The sequence below is a fragment of the Pongo pygmaeus genome, chromosome 4 (assembly GCF_028885625.2).
Source record: "Pongo pygmaeus isolate AG05252 chromosome 4, NHGRI_mPonPyg2-v2.0_pri, whole genome shotgun sequence".
NCBI lineage: Eukaryota > Metazoa > Chordata > Mammalia > Primates > Hominidae > Pongo > Pongo pygmaeus.
Window position 1 is genome coordinate 182,161,834 of NC_072377.2, and position 16,631 is coordinate 182,178,464.

Consider the following 16,631-nt stretch of genomic DNA (forward strand, 5'->3'; position numbering starts at 1 on the left):
AAAAAAAAAAAAAAAAAAAAAAAAAGGAAAGAAAGAAAAAGACAGACAACTGGCAGGTATTCTTTATACCCTACCTCCCCTCTTCCTGCTGTCTGCATCGACATGATGGCAGGAGCTGCAGCGGCCATCTTGGGCCATGAGGATGAAATTCATGTACTAAGAATGGTGCACCAGAAAGGTAGGAGTCTGGGTTCCTGATGACTGTGAAGTCATCACACCACCTGTGGACTGCCCACCACTGGACTTGTTTAAGTGAAAGAATAAATGCCTGCTTTGCCTAAGCTTCTGTGTTAACAGCCAAACGAACTTCCTGCCTGACTCAGAATTTAACCTATTTTCTGTTACCTCGACATTCTGGACTGTCCCACCTGCTAGACCCCTTGCTGGGAATGCTCACCACCACTTGTAAGGTCCTTCTCATCTTTCAAAACCCAGCTCGAATGTCACTTTCTCCTGGAGGCTGTCCCCTGCTGCCCCTTCCCTCTTTGGGCTCACTGCTATTCAGCTCCCCAGCCACCCACTTGCTGCCCATCCATCGCAGACTCTCCACTGCTGGTGTCCTTCGGCCTTGCTCTAGCATTTATCTAATCAACCTCTATCCCCAAGGCCTCTGTGCACTCTCTTCAGCTTCTCCTTCTTTCTCACTGCCAGAGCCTTCTCAGTCTTTCTCCAGGTTCCTCTGCTTCTGGCCACCCCGAAGTTTGCAGCACCTCAGGAGTCTGTTCTGGGCACTCTTCTTTTCACTCTCCATGCACCCCCGGACGATCACACTCAGCCCTATGGCTCCAGCCACCACTTCTATGCTAATGACTCCAAACCCAGTGGGGCACTGATCTCACTTGGCTCACAAGAACAATTGTTGAAACTTCAGGAATCTGGCTGGGCACAGTGGCTCAGCCTGTAATCCCAGCACTTTGGGAGGCTGAGGTGGGCGGATCACGAGGTCAGGAGATTGAGACCAGCCTGGCCAACATGGTGAAACCCTGTCTCTACTAAAAATACAAAAATTAGCCAGGCATGGTGGCAGGCACTTGTAATCACAGATACTCGGGAGGCTAAGACAGGAGAATCCTTTGAACCCAGGAGGCAGAGGTTGCAGTGAGCCGAGATCACGCCACCACACTCCAGCCTGGGTGTCACAGCAAGACTCCGTCTCAAAAAAAAAGAAAAAAAAAACTTCAGGAATTGTGTGAGCCAGTTGTTAAAGCCATTACATTGTTAAAAATTAAATTATATAAAGTTATAGTTAAATTATGTTAAAAAATAGATAATACTCAAAACATATAACTTCCTAGTCATTTTACTAGTATCTGTGCTCTTAAGGTTATTTTTATCTACATTATCTGTCTCATGAAAATTCTAGATAACTGAACCAATTTTCTGTTCAATGACATCACACTGACAGCTTGGAATCAACTGTGGTGGGAGTATTTTACCCAAAGGACATCGGCAAACTACAAATCTAGGTGTTCCTTCCCGCCTACCCTTTTCCCGCCCCAACCTTGGAGAGCCATTTGTGCTCTTTGTTAAAGAATTCTGAGCATGCCGTGGTTCAAATCCGCACCTGAAGCCAGCCTGGGGTGCTTTCCCGAGCTCTGGGCTCAGATACCCCAGTGTCTGCTGGATACCTCCTCCAGCTTGTCTGTCATGCCCCCAGACAAGCTCATCGTCATCCCCCCACCAAGCTGCTCCACCACCTCAATGCCTATTTCATTTTGCAGCAGCATCACTCACCCCATTGTCCAAACCAGAAACCTGGGAATCATCCTTGACTTGTCCTTCTCCCTCTCCCATAACACCTAATAAGTTACTCCCAAGTGATGTTCACATCTCTCCTTCCTGCTCCAGCCTCACCTGGGCTTCTGTAGTTCAGGCGTCCTTGTCCCTCCTCTGGAGTCTGCCCCAGCCTCCTACTTATCTTTCTACAGCCAGCCTTATCCTCCTCCAACCCATCTCCGTTTGGCCCCATAAAATGCAAATCTCATTAGGTCTCTTGGGCTTAAAATCCTTCAGTGACTTCCTGTTTCCTGTGATCTGAAGTTCAGACACGCTTCATTTCATCTTTCTCCCTTCATCCTTCTCCCTGCTCCTCCATCCTCCTTCATCTTTCTTTATCTCGTACTCTGGCATCAGGAGTTCTTAATCCCAAGCCACAGAAATCACTTCTGGGTGATTTAAGCAGATAAGGAGTTTATTAAATACTGGGCAGCTCATGGGCCAGGTACAATGGCTCATACCTGTAATCCCAGCACTTTGGTAGGCTGAGGTGGGAGGATCATTTGAGGCCAGGAGTTCGAGACCAGCCTGGGCCACCTAGTGAGACCCCATCTCTACAAAAAATAAATAAGTAAATCACAAACAAATAATAAATATTTTTAAAATTAGCTGGGCATGGTGGCATGCACCTGTAGTCTCATCTACTGAAAGGGCTGAGATGGGAGAATCGCTTGAGACCAGGAGTTCGAGGCTGCAGTAATCTATGATTGACTGTGCCGCTGCACTCCAGCCTGGGTGACGCAGTGAAGCCTTATCTCTTTAAAAAACAAAACAAAACAAACAAACAAAACTGGACAGCTCAAGTAATCTCCAGGACAGCTAGAAAATCCACGTTGGAGACCACACAGCCTGAAATGATGCCCCAAATCCCACTACCAGGCAGACCTATGAAGAATCCCGACGCCATGGCTGGGCGTGGTCAGTGCAGCTTGTCCTGTTGGTGTTGGACACTCCCACAGTGAGTGTCACTGCTGTCAATGGTCCTTGGCAGGAGCTGCCACCACTTTTCCACACCAGAACACACCCCGCCCTCCGCTTCCCTGCTGCTTCCTGGGACTAGCTTCAGGTCCCAAGTCTGGAGCTGCACCTGTCAGTCACATGTCCTGGCTGCAAGGAAGACTGAGAAAGCAATTATTTGGCATAGTCATCTCTCAGAGGGGAAGGTGGGTTCTGCCTCAGAAGGTGGGGGACCCCTCTAAACATGGGAAGAGGGCAATTCTAATGCTGAGAGACCAAAAATAATTACAGGTACCCTCCATGCTAGTTCTTAAAATAACACAAGTAAAATACTATCCAAGGGAAAATAATCAAACAGCACCAGGAAGGAAGGCAATGGAATGTGAAACTTCCTTCCCTGAACCTCTCAGTCCCATTTCCTAGGTGCAACTCCCTTTAACAGTTTTTTCAGAAATTATTACAGAGGTGTGGCCAGGTGAGGTGCCTCATGCCTATAATCCCAGCACTTTGGGAGGCCTAGGTGGGCGGATCACTTGTGGTCAGGAGTTCAAGACCAGCCTGGCCAACATGGTGAAAACCTATCTCTACTAAAAATACAAAAATTAGCTGGGTGTGGTGGCACATGCCTGTAATCCCAGCTACTTGGGAGGCTGAGGCAGGAGAATTGCTTGAACCCTGGAGGTGGAGGTTGCAGTGACCCAAGATTGCACCACTGCACTCCAGCCTGGGCGACAGAGGGAGACTCCATCTCAAAAAAACAAGAAAGAAAAAAGAATTGTTTATCTAGCCATAAATATGTGTATGTTTGTATATAAGGTGTCTGTGTATAATGTATATAGTATGTGATAAGTATGTATATGTTAGTATATAATATATATTTGACACAGAAAATTATAAATACTTATACATAAAATATAATTCCCCTTGTATCAAAATTGGCTCATTCCACACATTCCAGTTTGGCACCTTGCTTCTCACACTTAACACCACATCTTGGCACACTCCCGTGTCAGCACACATGGGTCTAGCTCATCTTTGCCAGCCATAGTGTGGCATTGCACTGGGTGGACGTGCCACAGTTAGCTAGCCAGTCCTGTACAGATGATCATTTAGATCATTTTCAGTTTTTCACTACAAAAAAACATGCTACAGTGAACATCCTTGCACAGATATCTTTGTGCGCATGTATGACTAGAGTCGCATGGGATCAATTCCTGGAAGGGGAGCTGTTGGCTCCAAAGGCGCATGCATTTATGCTTTTGGTAAACACTGCCAAATTGCCTTCCAAAATGTCTGCGCCAATTTGCAGTTCTACCAGCGGCCTGTGAATGTTTTTTGTTTGGTTGGTTGGTTGGTTGGGTTTTTTCTTTTTTTTTTTTTTTTTTTCAGTCTGGCTGCTGGTGGCCCCCTCACCTAATTACCTGTCACTTACACGCCCTGAATTTCTGGCCACAGTGCCTTTGCCCATGCTGTACTCACAGCCTAAAATTCTCTTTCTCCCTAGCCTGCTCGATGAAATATTCCCCTTCCTGTCAGGCCACAGTTCAGATGTCACCTCTTTTTTATGTCCTTTCCTGACTCCCCTAAGCTGTCAGAGTCCCTTTCCTCTGGGATACTACAGCTTCTTGGGCATAATTCTATCATAGCACCAACTGAGGGCCTACTGTGTGCCTGGCATTCTGTGATCATTTTGACAGCCCCCACCATAAGCACACAAAAAAGTGGTTTTGTTCTCCACCTCTCTCCATCCTGGCTCTCCAGCTGCGCTGTCTTTTGTCAGCACAGTCCTGCCTTGGAGCCTTTGCACTTGCACTCTCTATGGATCTTGTCCTCACCCATCGTGATGGTGCCTCTCTGGAGTCTCTGCTACAATTCACCTGCTGGTAGAGGCCTTCCCTGACCACCGTGTCTCAAGCACCCCTCCTCTAGTCCCCGTGTTACATCACCGTTACCTTCACAACTTACAAGCTGTAAATGACCTTGTTGCTTTCGATGTTGATCGGTTTATTTTCTGTCCTGTCTTCCACCACTGAGCACACGAACACACACACGTACAAACACCCCCATGGTAAGCTTCCCGAGACCAGGAACCTTGTTTTCCTTTTCCGCTGCCTCCAGCCTTAAACCTGCACCACTGGTCTAAGCGCTCAGTAAACATTCGTTGAATTAACCATTCCTGTTTTACAGAGGAGGAAACTGTCATTTAGAAAGGAGAGCCGAGTAGCTCAAGGTCCCACGGTTAATAAAAAGCACAGCTGAGATTCGAGCCCAGCAGAACTCCAAATCCAATCGCGTGATTTCTTCCCCACTCTTCGCACGCCGCATTGTCCCCCTCCCCCACCTCCCAACAGACTACGCGAGTCTTACGGCCGGGGCCCCCAGGGGCGCGTCCCGGGCCCGCCCCGGGAGGCTCAACGGCTACGTGCTGTCACCCTCCCCGCCCCCTGTCAGTCAGGCCGAAGGGGCGGCGCGGCCGCCAGGGGGGGCGCTGAGCTCAGAGCTGCCGCAGCGCCGGAGCCGGAGCCGGAGCCGGAGCCGGAGCGCGCGAGCTCGCAGGGCGCGAGGAACGAGCGGTGGCTGGCGACGCACCCGAGACCCGGGCACTGCTGCGCTCCTGCTCAGGACCCGCGACCCGAGCGCCTGACCCCGGCCCTATCCCCCCTCCGGCCCCTAGTCCACCCCGGCCTGGCCTAGCGGAGCCCCCGCGTCCGCCCGCCGCAGCCGCCGCTCCATCCCCAGCCCCGGCCCGGCATCCAGGTGAGGCGGCCGCGCGCCGGGAATGGGGAACGGGATGAGGATGGGGAACGGGATGAGGATGGAGAGGGGACTGGGGCGGCAGGAGGGAGCTGGGGAAGGGGATGGAAAATGGAGGGGGATCCGGGGGGTGCGCATCAGTGTGCACCCCGGAGTATGTGAGTATGCTCCGGTGTTTGCAGCTGCCCGGGCGGCTGTGGGGACGTGTGTCCGCGCCCGTGTGGGTCGGGGTGTTCGTGCGCGTTGGAGCTTCTGTGTGTCCTGTGTGTGCACGTGAGCTTGTCCGTGGTGTATGTTTGTGTGCATGACCGTGTGACTCTGCCGTGCGTGTACAGGCGGGTCCTGGATCTTCGCGCCGAACCCAGCACTCCGGTTCCACGGGGCTGCAGGTTGCAGGGCCCGGATAACCGAGGCAGTGGCCCCTCCCGCGTCCCTGGGTTTCAAGGACGCTAGGACTCTCCGCGGCCCTGAGGCTTCGCACTGGGGAGTGGGGTGGGATGGGGGAAAGCGGGAGGGGGCTCAGGGTCCAGAAGGGCGCCGCGGTCTCGGGAGTAGGGGGAGCACCTGCGTCCCTCCGGAGGGGCTGGGGTGAGAGTGCGGGGCCAGTGCACCGGTGCCCGTGTATCGCCCTCCCCAGGCCGCCAGGATGGACGTGTTCATGAAGGGCCTGTCCATGGCCAAGGAGGGCGTTGTGGCAGCCGCGGAGAAAACCAAGCAGGGGGTCACCGAGGCGGCGGAGAAGACCAAGGAGGGCGTCCTCTATGTCGGTGGGCGAGGGGCGGGGTTTCTGGGGCTGCAGGGCTGGGGTCCCCCAAGAGTGTGGAGCTGGGGCCGGGTCCCGGGGAGGGGGCTTCTGGGCAGGAGAATATGAGTCAGCAGATGGGGCGAGGTCAGCAGGGGTCACAGGGGACATAGCCAGCCCATAGAAGCCTGGGTCTGTATCCGGAAATGGGGACACGGGGCAGGCTGATGAGGGGGGGCTCCAGCTGAAAGGCCAGGGACCGATGCAGTGATGAAAGCAGACAGCCTCCTTTTTCTTATCCTTTTTACTATTATTAATAGTTATCTGGCATTGAATACTTTCTGTATGCCAAGTACCGGGTAAAATGTCATAACATCCATTTCCTCATGTAATGCTCTGGCCCATTCTACAGATAAGGGAAACTGGCCTTCCCAGAGGTCTAAGTACCTTGCCCAAGGTCAGCAGCTGGAAAATGCTGAAGCTGGGGTTTGAACAGAGCTTTATAGATTCTGAAGCCCCACCCCTCCCCTTGTGGCGCCTCGCTCCAGCACCTCCAAGGCCGAGTTGAGTTGTGTTCCAGGTCCACCTGCATCACAACTCTTGTGGTTTTACCTTTGCCAGCTCTCCTCCCCGTCCACTTTCCTTGCAACCACCGGCTGGTATCAGGAGAAAGGCCAGGGTTGGATAACTTGCCCAGGGTCGTGGCATATTTGGATTGTGGCCATTTGAAAAATATTTTGTGTCCACTTACTATGTGCCAGGCATCCTGCGGATGCTGGGGTTTCACAGTGAACAGAAAAGAATGGTTCCTGATCTCCTGGTGGTGATACAGAGCATTTCAGTAGTGCAAGTTGACATCCAGTGGCTCCCCGAAGAGAATGCCTCATCCCTGAGTAATAAGAGGGGGGCAGGGCTGCAGAAAAGCCAGGTGCAAAGGCCCTGGGGTAAGCTGGGGGCAGGGCAGGAGGTAGTGGTGGGAGGTGAGGTCCGAGCGAGGGGCAGGAGACAGTTCACGAGGGCCCTTTGCAGGCCGGGGAGAAATGTTGTTATGATGGCCGGGAGAGATTGTAAGCAAGGGACTGCCCTGATGTGATTAGTTTAGAACAGTCGCTTGGGCCTCTGGGGACAGAACAACTGCAGGGAGGCCTGATGGGAGATGGTAAAGCCACAGGATGAGGGTGGCGGGGGCGAGGGCGGTGGCAATGGAGATCGAGAGAAGGCTAAAGTGCATGGCTGCTTGATCCCAGCTCTGGCCTCGCTCCTGCCTCCTCCCCAAGGTCTTTCATTCCTGCTGGCCTCTGGCTCTTTGACACTCTCTCCGATAATAGACTTGGCCCCTCCAAGCCATGCTGCTCTTCCCCTTAGATTGGCACTTCCTGCTCCTCCCTCTGCCTGGGAGCCCCTGATGGACCCCAGTTCCTACAAGTTAAAGCCTCGGCTCCCTGTACCCTGGCATTCAGTCCCCTTGATGGTCCTGCCTCAGTCTACGTTTCCCAGCACACCCATGGCTCCTGGCACATGGACTGTCCTGAAAGCACATCGCTCTGCCTTGTCTGTGTGGGTCCCTGGGCCTGGGGTACCCTCTGCAATCTCCTTTCTGCTCCCCATTTCTCAAGGCCCAAGCAGCGTCCCTTCCCTCCTCACACAGTCAGTCCTTGGAGGCTGGAAGTCCTCTCCCCACTACTTGAGGTCCAGGAACTGAATCTGTTCTTCTCTTACCCACTTCAGACAGTGAGCGATTGGCCCAGGGCCTGGCACAGAGTAGGTGGAAACTGATGTTTTGTGGGAGGAGTGAAAAGGGAGCATGCAGCCTGCCCCTCCTGTCTCTGGGTGCTGGTTGGCCTTTGCCCTGAGAACCCTGTCTTCCCATACCAGCCTCTTCTCCCACCCCACTGCCGGGCTCAGTCTGCCTAGACACCCAGTTCTGGCTCCATCACTGTTATCTGTGTTGCCAAATTGTCAGACGGGATACTCCCCACCCCGTTTCCGGCTCTCATCCTCCAGCCCAGATCAGGCCCTCTGGCCTTCCCAGCGGCCCCCAGCCATTTTGAAGTAATCAAGTTGCTACCCTTGTAGGAAGGCCCAGCCAATGCCATGGGTGCCAGTTACAATCTACACATCACCTTTAGACCCACCCTGAGCCTGACACCCCCTACTTTGGCCAGAAGAAGGGGTTTGCACCCTCATTAGGAGAAGAGAATCTTTAGAGGAAATGGAGTGGGCCAGTGGGCTATGGGCAATGGTGCATGGGGCACGAGGGGAACCTTTCAAAATACGTAGCTTTGTGGCCTCCCAGCTCCACCCCTGCTCTCACCCCCCACCTGCCTCCCATCCTGGGCTACATGCTCTTAGAGTGGTTGCTAGCTGAAGTTTTAGGGTCAGAAAGGCCTGAACTTGAATGTCAGTTCAGCCACTTCCTAGTGGTGGAACCCACACTGAGCTTCCATCCGTGAAATGGGGACAATAACAGCACCCGCCTCCCAGGGCTGGGGAAAAGTGAAGTGCAGCGGGGCAGGCAGAGGACTTGACACAGCACTGGCCCTCAGCCAGCATCCACTAGAGGGGTGGGGTATCGCATCAGGTGGGAGAGAACTGCAATTCCTGCAGACAGAGGTGTGGGGCCCAGTACAGTGATAAGAGGGGGGTTAACATGGGGGTGCAGGTTGTAGGATGTGGGGACCCAAGGAGGCAGTGACGGGGCAGGATGCCCACTCTGTAATCACCATGCTGTGCTGGAGTTTCTGTTCCCTCAGCACAGAGTCCTTAAATGTGCCGCTTTTTCTCCCTGCAGGAAGCAAGACCAGAGAAGGTGTGGTACAAGGTGTGGCTTCAGGTACCAGCCCAGCCCTGGCACCAGCCCCTTCTCTCACTTAGGCCGGTGATCTGGCCGGGAACCAGAGGGCAGGGGCGGGGGAGACTCCCAGGGCTTCTGCGGGAATGCACCGTGGGGAGGGCAGGCCCTGGGATACTACAAGGCGGGGCATCGATGGTTCCCCCTGGCTCCCAAACCCCTTCCTCGACCCCCTCCCTGCTCCAGTGGCTGAAAAAACCAAGGAACAGGCCTCACATCTGGGAGGAGCTGTGTTCTCTGGGGCAGGGAACATCGCAGCAGCCACAGGACTGGTGAAGAGGGAGGAATTCCCTACTGATCTGAAGGTAAGCGATCCTCCTGACCCACACATGCACGCAAACACACACACACACACACACACACCAGGCACACAAATAAACCTGTCACCATCCCCGCCCCCCTAATCCTGCCACCAGCCTGGAACACAAGCCACTTTGCCTTCCATCCTGCAGAGCCATGCTAGACTCAGCTCAGAATGCATCTGAATGAAGGCGTGCATGGGTGTGATGCTCCCGGTGATGGGGACCCAGACCTGGCTGTCTGCGTGTATCCTGCTTGCCAGCGTGACCCAGATGACTTCTGGCCACGTCTGCATGTGTCAATGATTGTTCATTCATTTCTTTTCATTCAACAAATATCCATGCCAGAGAGGAATTGTTGTAGAGGCTGCCGCAGTGAATAGGTTCCTACGTTCCTGCAGCTGACATTGTAGTGGGAGAAGAGAGTAAAACGCAAGCCAGCAGGCAGGATGCTTTCCGTGGGGATAAGTGCTGCAGAGAAAAGACAGAGAGGGCGATGGGACAGACAGGCAAGGGGTGAGAGGGCTATTTTAGCTGGGAAGGCTTTTCTGAGGAAGAACCATTTGAGCTAACACCCAAGGGATGAGAGAGGCAGCCTTGAGATGTGTGGGAAGCGAATTTCAGGCCGTAGGAACAGCAAGTACCAAGGCCCTGAGGCAGATTGGAGCAGGTGGGAGCTGTGCTGGGGTGGGTGTGATCTGCACAGTTTGTTTCCCCAGGGGAGCCCTGGGGGCCACTCATGTGTGCATGGAGACAGATCCCCCTACTAGGACCCCCTGATAAGAGGGAGTTAAGAGTTGTGAGCTCTGAACCCACCTACCCCCAACCTCAGCTGGGTTTGAATCCTAAGTCCACTACTTCCTAGCTGCGTGACACTGGGCAGGTCCCACCATGTCTCTGAACCTGATGGTTCGCTTGTAAAATGCGAGTGAACACAATAGGAATCTTATGCAGACTGGAGATAATATAGATTAGATATTCTCCTTTTTTTTTTTTCTCGAGACGGAGTCTTGCTCTGTTGCCCAGGCTGGAGTGCAATGGCGGGATCTCGGCTCACTGCAAGCTCCACCTCCCAGGTTCACGCCATTCTCCTGCCTCAGCCTCCCAAGTAGCTGGGACTACAGGCGCCGGCCACTACGCCCGGCTAATTTTTTGTATTTTTAGTAGAGACACAATTTCACTGTTTTAGCCAGGATGGTCTCGATCTCCTGACTTCATGATCCGCCCGCCTCGGCCTCCCAAAGTGCTGGGATTACAGGCGTGAGCCACCGCGCCCAGCCAGATTAGATATTCTCAAAGCTTGAGTGTGTATCAATCACCAAGAGGCCAGGTTAAAATACAGACTGTTGGCCCCATCGTTAGAATTTCTGATTCAGTAGGTCTGAGGTGGGGCTGGAGGATTTGCATTTCTAACAAGTACCCAGGTGAGGTTGATGCTGCAGTTCCAGGGAGCATACTATGAGAACCATGGATATAAAGAGCTGGGTTTGCATACAGTGAATGCCCCGCAAGAGATTATGGCCACATGATCACGCAAGCAGTCTGGGTCTGCCTGCAGGGGATCCTGTGACCACAGGTGTGCCTGGAAGTGGACCCCCATGACATGTGTGTGCAGGCATTCGCTGTGAATGCTCTGTGTCTGTCCATGGACATATGCAGACCCTGCCTCTATGGGGATGGGGGCTCCTTCTGCAGCGTCTGGTTTGGGTGATCAGTGTACGTTCAGCATGAGTGTGCATCCACCAGGCTGTGGGAGACCCCACGCTGCCCTCCACTCCTGACATTTTGCACAGTTGATTCCTTCCACTGTTGGAAGTCAGGATCTTGACTCAGAAGTTCTAGTTCAAGCCCTGTCTCTGCATTTTACTATCTGTATGACTTCCCATTTCTTTCTTTTTTTCTTTTTTTTTTTTTTTTTTCCGAGACGGAATTTTGCTCTTGTTGCCCAGGCTGGAGTGCAATGGCACGATCTTGGCTCACTGCAACCTTTGCCTCCTGGATTCTAGCAATTCTCCTGCCTCAGCTACCCAAGTTGCTGGGATTACAGGCACCCGCTACCACACCCGGCTAATTTTTTGTATTTTTAGTAGAGATGGGGTTTCACCATGTTGGCCAGACTGGTCTCGAACTCCTGACCTCAGGTGATCCACCTGCCTCGGCCTCCCAAAGTGCTGGGATTACAGGCATAAGCCACTGTGCCCGGCCATGACTTCCCATTTCTTATAATCATGTTACCAGTAATCACTCCCATTCATTGATCTATTTCATGAGCAGGCACTGTCCTAGATGTTTACATGAACTAACTCATTGACTCTTCACAATGTACCTATATGGCACCATAACCAGCCCATTTTACAGATGAAGAGACTGAGGTTTAGAGAAATGAAGTCACTTGCCCAAGACCCCAGTTCCTGCCTGCCTCCCTTATAAGGTGGTCAGGAGGATAAGCTCAGGCCATGTCACTGGAGTCGCTTGGTGATGGCACAGGGCCAGTCCTAGTGCTGCGAGCTGGGGTGCAAAAGAGAGGCAGGTTCCACCTGTCTGTCAGCCCCAGGCTGTTTGTGATGGGTGTTTGCACAGAATCATTTCTCTCTGGTCACCTTTCTCCTATTGGTGCTTGTTGACACCTCAAGGCTACCCTCCCAAGGGAGCCCAAGATCATAGAGCTATAACCCAGACAACAGCCCCTTAGGCCACCAGTGGCATGGGGGACTCATGCAGGCCCATGGTCTGCATTTCTGAGACTCTCTGCTTCGAGCGTGCTTTCCATCCATCATCATGAAATCCTCACCAGCCTCGTTTCCCATGTAAGGCTGCTGAGATTAGAAGCAAAATGACTTGCCTGATGCCAGGTAGCTACCAGGTGGCCAGGCTGGGGTTGTTTGTTTGTTTTCTGAGATGGGGTCCTGCTATGTTGCCCAGGCTGATCTTGAACTCCTGGGCTCAAGCAATCCTCCTGCCTCAGCCCTCCAAGTATCTGGGATTACAGGCTATGGGTTTTTTTTTTAAGTGAACTTTTTATTGAAGTACAATGTACATGAGGAAAACTGGCAGCTCCATGAAATGTTCACAAAGGGAACTCCCCTTGTAACCAGTAGCCAGCTCGAGACAGAACATTACCCCTAGGACCCCACCTTGTGACCCCTTCCAGTTCCTATCCCCAGGGCCAGGCCTAGGGGGAGACAAAAGAGGTGTCTGGGGCACTCACTCATGGAGTCTCACTTGCATGGCCAGGAGACGGAGGCCAGGCCTCCCTAACATCTGCGCTCCAGAAGCCTCACCTGCCTCCCCTCAGTCCTGGCCCTGCCTATCGCCCTCCAAGGGGAACTGCTTTCTGACTTTTTTTTTAGACGGAGTCTTGCTCTGTTGCCCAGGCTGGAGTGCAGTGGCACAATCTCAGCTCACTGAAACCTTCACCTCCTGGGTTCAAGCGATGCTCCTGCCTCAGCCTCCTGAGTAACTGAGACTACAGGCGTGCACCACCATGCCCGGCTAATTTTTGTATATTTAGTAGAGACGGGGTTTCACCATGTTGGCCAGGCTAGTCTCAAACTCCTGACCTCAAGTGATCTGCCTGCCTTGACCCCCCCAAAATGCTGGGAGTGGTAACAGGAGTGAGCCACTATGCCTGGCTTTGCTTCCTGGCTTCTATCAGCACAAAATTAGTTGGGTGTTTTTTGACTTCTTGTAAATGTTATCATGAGGCTGGGTGCAGTGGCTCATGCCTGTAATCCCAAGCATGAGGCCGAGGTGGGCAGATCACCTGAGGTCAGGAGTTTGAGAACAGCCTGGCCGACATGGCGAAACCCCATCTCTACTAAAAATACAAAAATTAGCCAGACGCAGTGGCACGTGCCTGTAATCCCAGCTACTTGGGAGGCTGAGGCAGGAGAATCGCTGGAACCCAGGAGGCTGAGGTTGCGGTGAGCCGAGATCACACCACCACATGCCAGCCTGGGCCACAGAGTAAGACTCTGTCTAAAAAAAAAAAAAAATGTTATCATGAAGGTCATGCTCTTCTGTTCTGTATCTGGCTTCCTCCATTCATCAGGACGCTTGTGAGACTCAGCCCTGCTCTTGTATGCATTGTTGTTCTTCATTCTTGTTGTGTAGTAAGTATTCCATTGTGTCGTTAGGTCACAAGGCACACATCCATTCTACTGATGTTGGACGTTTGGGTTATTTCCAAACATTGTGCTCAAGCTGGCTTGCTTTGTTTTGTTTTGTTTTGTTTTGTTGAGATGGAGTCTCACTCTGTTACCTAGGCTGGAGTGCAGTGGCACGATCTTGGCTCACTGCAACCTCCGCCTCCCGGGTTCAAGCGATTCTTCTGCCTCAGCCTCCCAAGTAGCTGGGACTACAGGCATGCACCACAGCGCCCAGCTATCAAGCTGGCATTTTTAGCACTACATTCCATCCCTGGGTTCTGGTCATAGCTGGGTGACTTGGGGGCAAACTAACGTTTCCCCACCTCCTGGGCCTTGGCATACCCATCTGTGCAGTGGGGAAATGAGCCAGGTCAGGAGCTGGAAACTCATGTGCCCACAGGGCCCACTTAGACAGGTAATGTGAAGGAGCTGACGCTGCCTGGATGGAGCTGGGACACCCAGGGTGCAGACGTGGTCAGGGCAGGCTTTCCCCAGCACCAATGCTCCCGGATCCCAGGCATGTGCCAGCCCCACATGAGGCACTGCACAGGCTGTGCATGGATCCTAGGCTATCGCGTGTGCTTGTGTGTGCAGCCAGCTCAGTCCTGTGTTTGTTCACATATATGTGGTCGCCTGCAGGTGGCTGGCCATGTGTCTGGGCAGCAGACGCAGCGGGGAGGGGAGAGTCTTAGCTCACACATCCAAGCAACACCACGAGCTGTGGCTTCCAGCTTATCTTAAAATAGCAACAGCTGAAGAAACGAGGCCACACAGGGCCCGGGGGAGGGATGAGTGGAAGGTGTCGGGCGAATGGCTCAGAGCCCCTGCCCAGCCCTGTCCCTGAGCCTCCAGCTCCCTTCAGCCCAGGGGAGCCCAAGGGTTATCTCTGGGGTCCCGATGCCCGGCACAGAGCCTGACACAAAGGATGAGGCATAAGCTGGTGACTGAGTACCCAAATGGTGGTAATGCGGAGGCTGCCAGGCATGGGGGGAGTGGTGTGGAGAGCCAGCTCCCACTCTACACTGCCACTTCAACTGTGATTCGGGGGAATTTCCCCCTTCACCTCCATCCCACTTCCAAGGCACTCCAAATAAACAACTGAATTAGAAATTATCCTTGCTCTGCCAACCCACCCTAGCCTTCCCCACTCCAACCAGCCCAAAGCTTACCAGTGTGGGAATTTGGGAGGCATCCTGGCTGTCCTCACCAGCCCTGACCTTCTCTGCCCACAGCCAGAGGAAGTGGCCCAGGAAGCTGCTGAGGAGCCACTGATTGAGCCCCTGATGGAGCCAGAAGGGGAGAGTTATGAGGACCCACCCCAGGTGAAGGGGCAGCAGGGCTGGGCGGGACTTTGGGAATCCAGGATGATTGCTGCCGTCCCTAGCTGGGGTGGGACATCCCTGGCATGAGATGGTTGGGCCAGGGAGCTTGACATCCCTCTTCTAGAACCCAGGCCCCAGGAGGTGGGAGCAGGGAGGAGAGGGCAGATAGGGTCTAGCACTGGGCCCCAGGCACACCTGCCCAAGAATTCTCTGTTGTCCCCAACTTCCAGGCTCCTCCCCTGCCCAGGAAAAGGGGAATGTGCTATTCCTTCTTGAGGGAGAGGGTTCTTGGGCCAGGGCTTGGCCACTTGGTCTCAAACTCCTCCTCCTTTTTGCTCTTCTCTACTCCACCCCCATCCCGGTGATGCAGGAGGAATATCAGGAGTATGAGCCAGAGGCGTAGGGGCCCAGGACAGCCCCCACCAGCAGCACAATTCTGTCCCTGTCCCTGCCCCGCCCCCCAGAGCCAGGGCTGTCCTTTGACTCCTTCTCCCCAATCACGAGATCTTCCTTCCGCTCTGAGGCAACCCCCTCGGAGCCTTTGTTAGTGTCTGTCCATCTGTCTGTCCTACCCGCCCGCGTCCAACCCCGGGGCGTGGACAGGGCCGGGGTTGCGGCCGCGGCTGGGAGCCTCGCCCCTCCAGTGTTGCCTCCTCCCATCCAGCGTCTGCGCGGATGTAGCATGTTCTATGTGTTTTTAAAAGAAGATCCGAAGCGACGGCTCCTCCCCTATCCCCGACAGTGGCTCTCCAAGGGGCCCCCGGGCAGCCCCAGAGCACCCCGCCCGACTCCCATTAACCCCGAGAACCTTTTTTTTTTTTTAACCAAAACCAGGAGCCAGGCTGTGCCATGTCCCCCGCCCCCCATCTCAGCCGGCCCGGTCTGAACGCGGGCGTCGTGTATTGTGATTGTGGCATGGAGAGTCCCCATCCCCCCATGTGAGCGTGTCCCGGGCGGGTGGGCCCGGCCGCCTCCCGAGAGTCAATGAATAAAGCTAATCTCTCTGTAGCCAGAGCCGCACCGGCAGGGCTGGGCTGGGCGCCGGGTGGGGGCGACACGTGGCGGCGGGTCTTCCAGGTCCCAGCCTACCCCTCTGTGCTCTTTGGGGTCTGGCACACACTGCCCAGGTACAAGACTGGCCACCTCTGGCTTCGCGTCTCCATCTCCCACTCTGTCCCCCGGATGGCAGGTCGGGGAGGGTGCCCCCGGGGCTGGGACACGCAGTTGGCTGGGAGGCGGGAAGGTGGCCTCGGGCGCCTCCTGCTAGTCCCTAAAGTGCCAGCTGGGAGTGCAGGACCTAGGGAAGCCCCATGCCGCCGCAGCGTTGGGGCGGAAGGGCTCACAACTGGCCGCACAGGTAGCGCAGGCGCGCCGATGCCCACTCACGTGTGGACCCGCGTGCCTGTCCGTGGGTCCATATGCGCGAACTCGAGTGTGCGCACTCTGGCCGCGCGAGCGTGCAAACACGCGTGCATGCACGCTGGCCAACACGTGCAGACCAGCGCGCTCCCATTCGAGCGCTGACAGACCTCTCCCACTCCAGAACGTGGACACGCACAAAGCCCCGCGCGCACCTGCCCAAAGCAGAGAAACTTGTCTAAGGCGAAGGGAAATGGGCAACTGCCCCTGCAGCCCGCAGAGCCCTGGCCTCCGGCGCTCCACCCTCCCACACCCACGAAGGCTCCGGAATGTTTGAGGCCGAAAGTTTGAGGTGGGCGAGGGCCCGCAGAGGTCTGGGATGCCGCCCGGGAGCCTTGAGCCGATCAGGATCAGCACTAGGGG

The 16,631-nt window shown here is 54.3% G+C and overlaps 1 protein-coding gene across 3 annotated transcripts; it reads left to right on the top strand.

The window, feature by feature from the left end:
* The first annotated feature begins 5,213 nt into the window (after window positions 1-5,213).
* SNCB (synuclein beta) lies at window positions 5,214-15,857 on the top strand. Of its 3 annotated transcripts, XM_054489442.1 has the most exons (6): window positions 5,229-5,490; window positions 6,125-6,254; window positions 9,021-9,062; window positions 9,267-9,385; window positions 14,760-14,849; window positions 15,220-15,857. In XM_054489442.1, the coding sequence occupies exons 2-6, from the start codon at window positions 6,134-6,136 to the stop codon at window positions 15,250-15,252; spliced, it is 405 nt and encodes a 134-aa protein (XP_054345417.1). In that variant the 5' UTR covers window positions 5,229-5,490; window positions 6,125-6,133; the 3' UTR covers window positions 15,253-15,857. The 3 variants fall into 3 exon arrangements, with proteins under 3 accessions (XP_054345416.1, XP_054345414.1, XP_054345417.1); XM_054489441.2 differs by lacking the exon at window positions 15,220-15,857 and having other exon boundaries at window positions 5,214-5,490; window positions 9,021-9,050; window positions 14,760-14,949; XM_054489439.2 differs by lacking the exon at window positions 15,220-15,857 and having other exon boundaries at window positions 5,226-5,490; window positions 14,760-14,949.
* The last annotated feature ends 774 nt before the right edge of the window (window positions 15,858-16,631 follow it).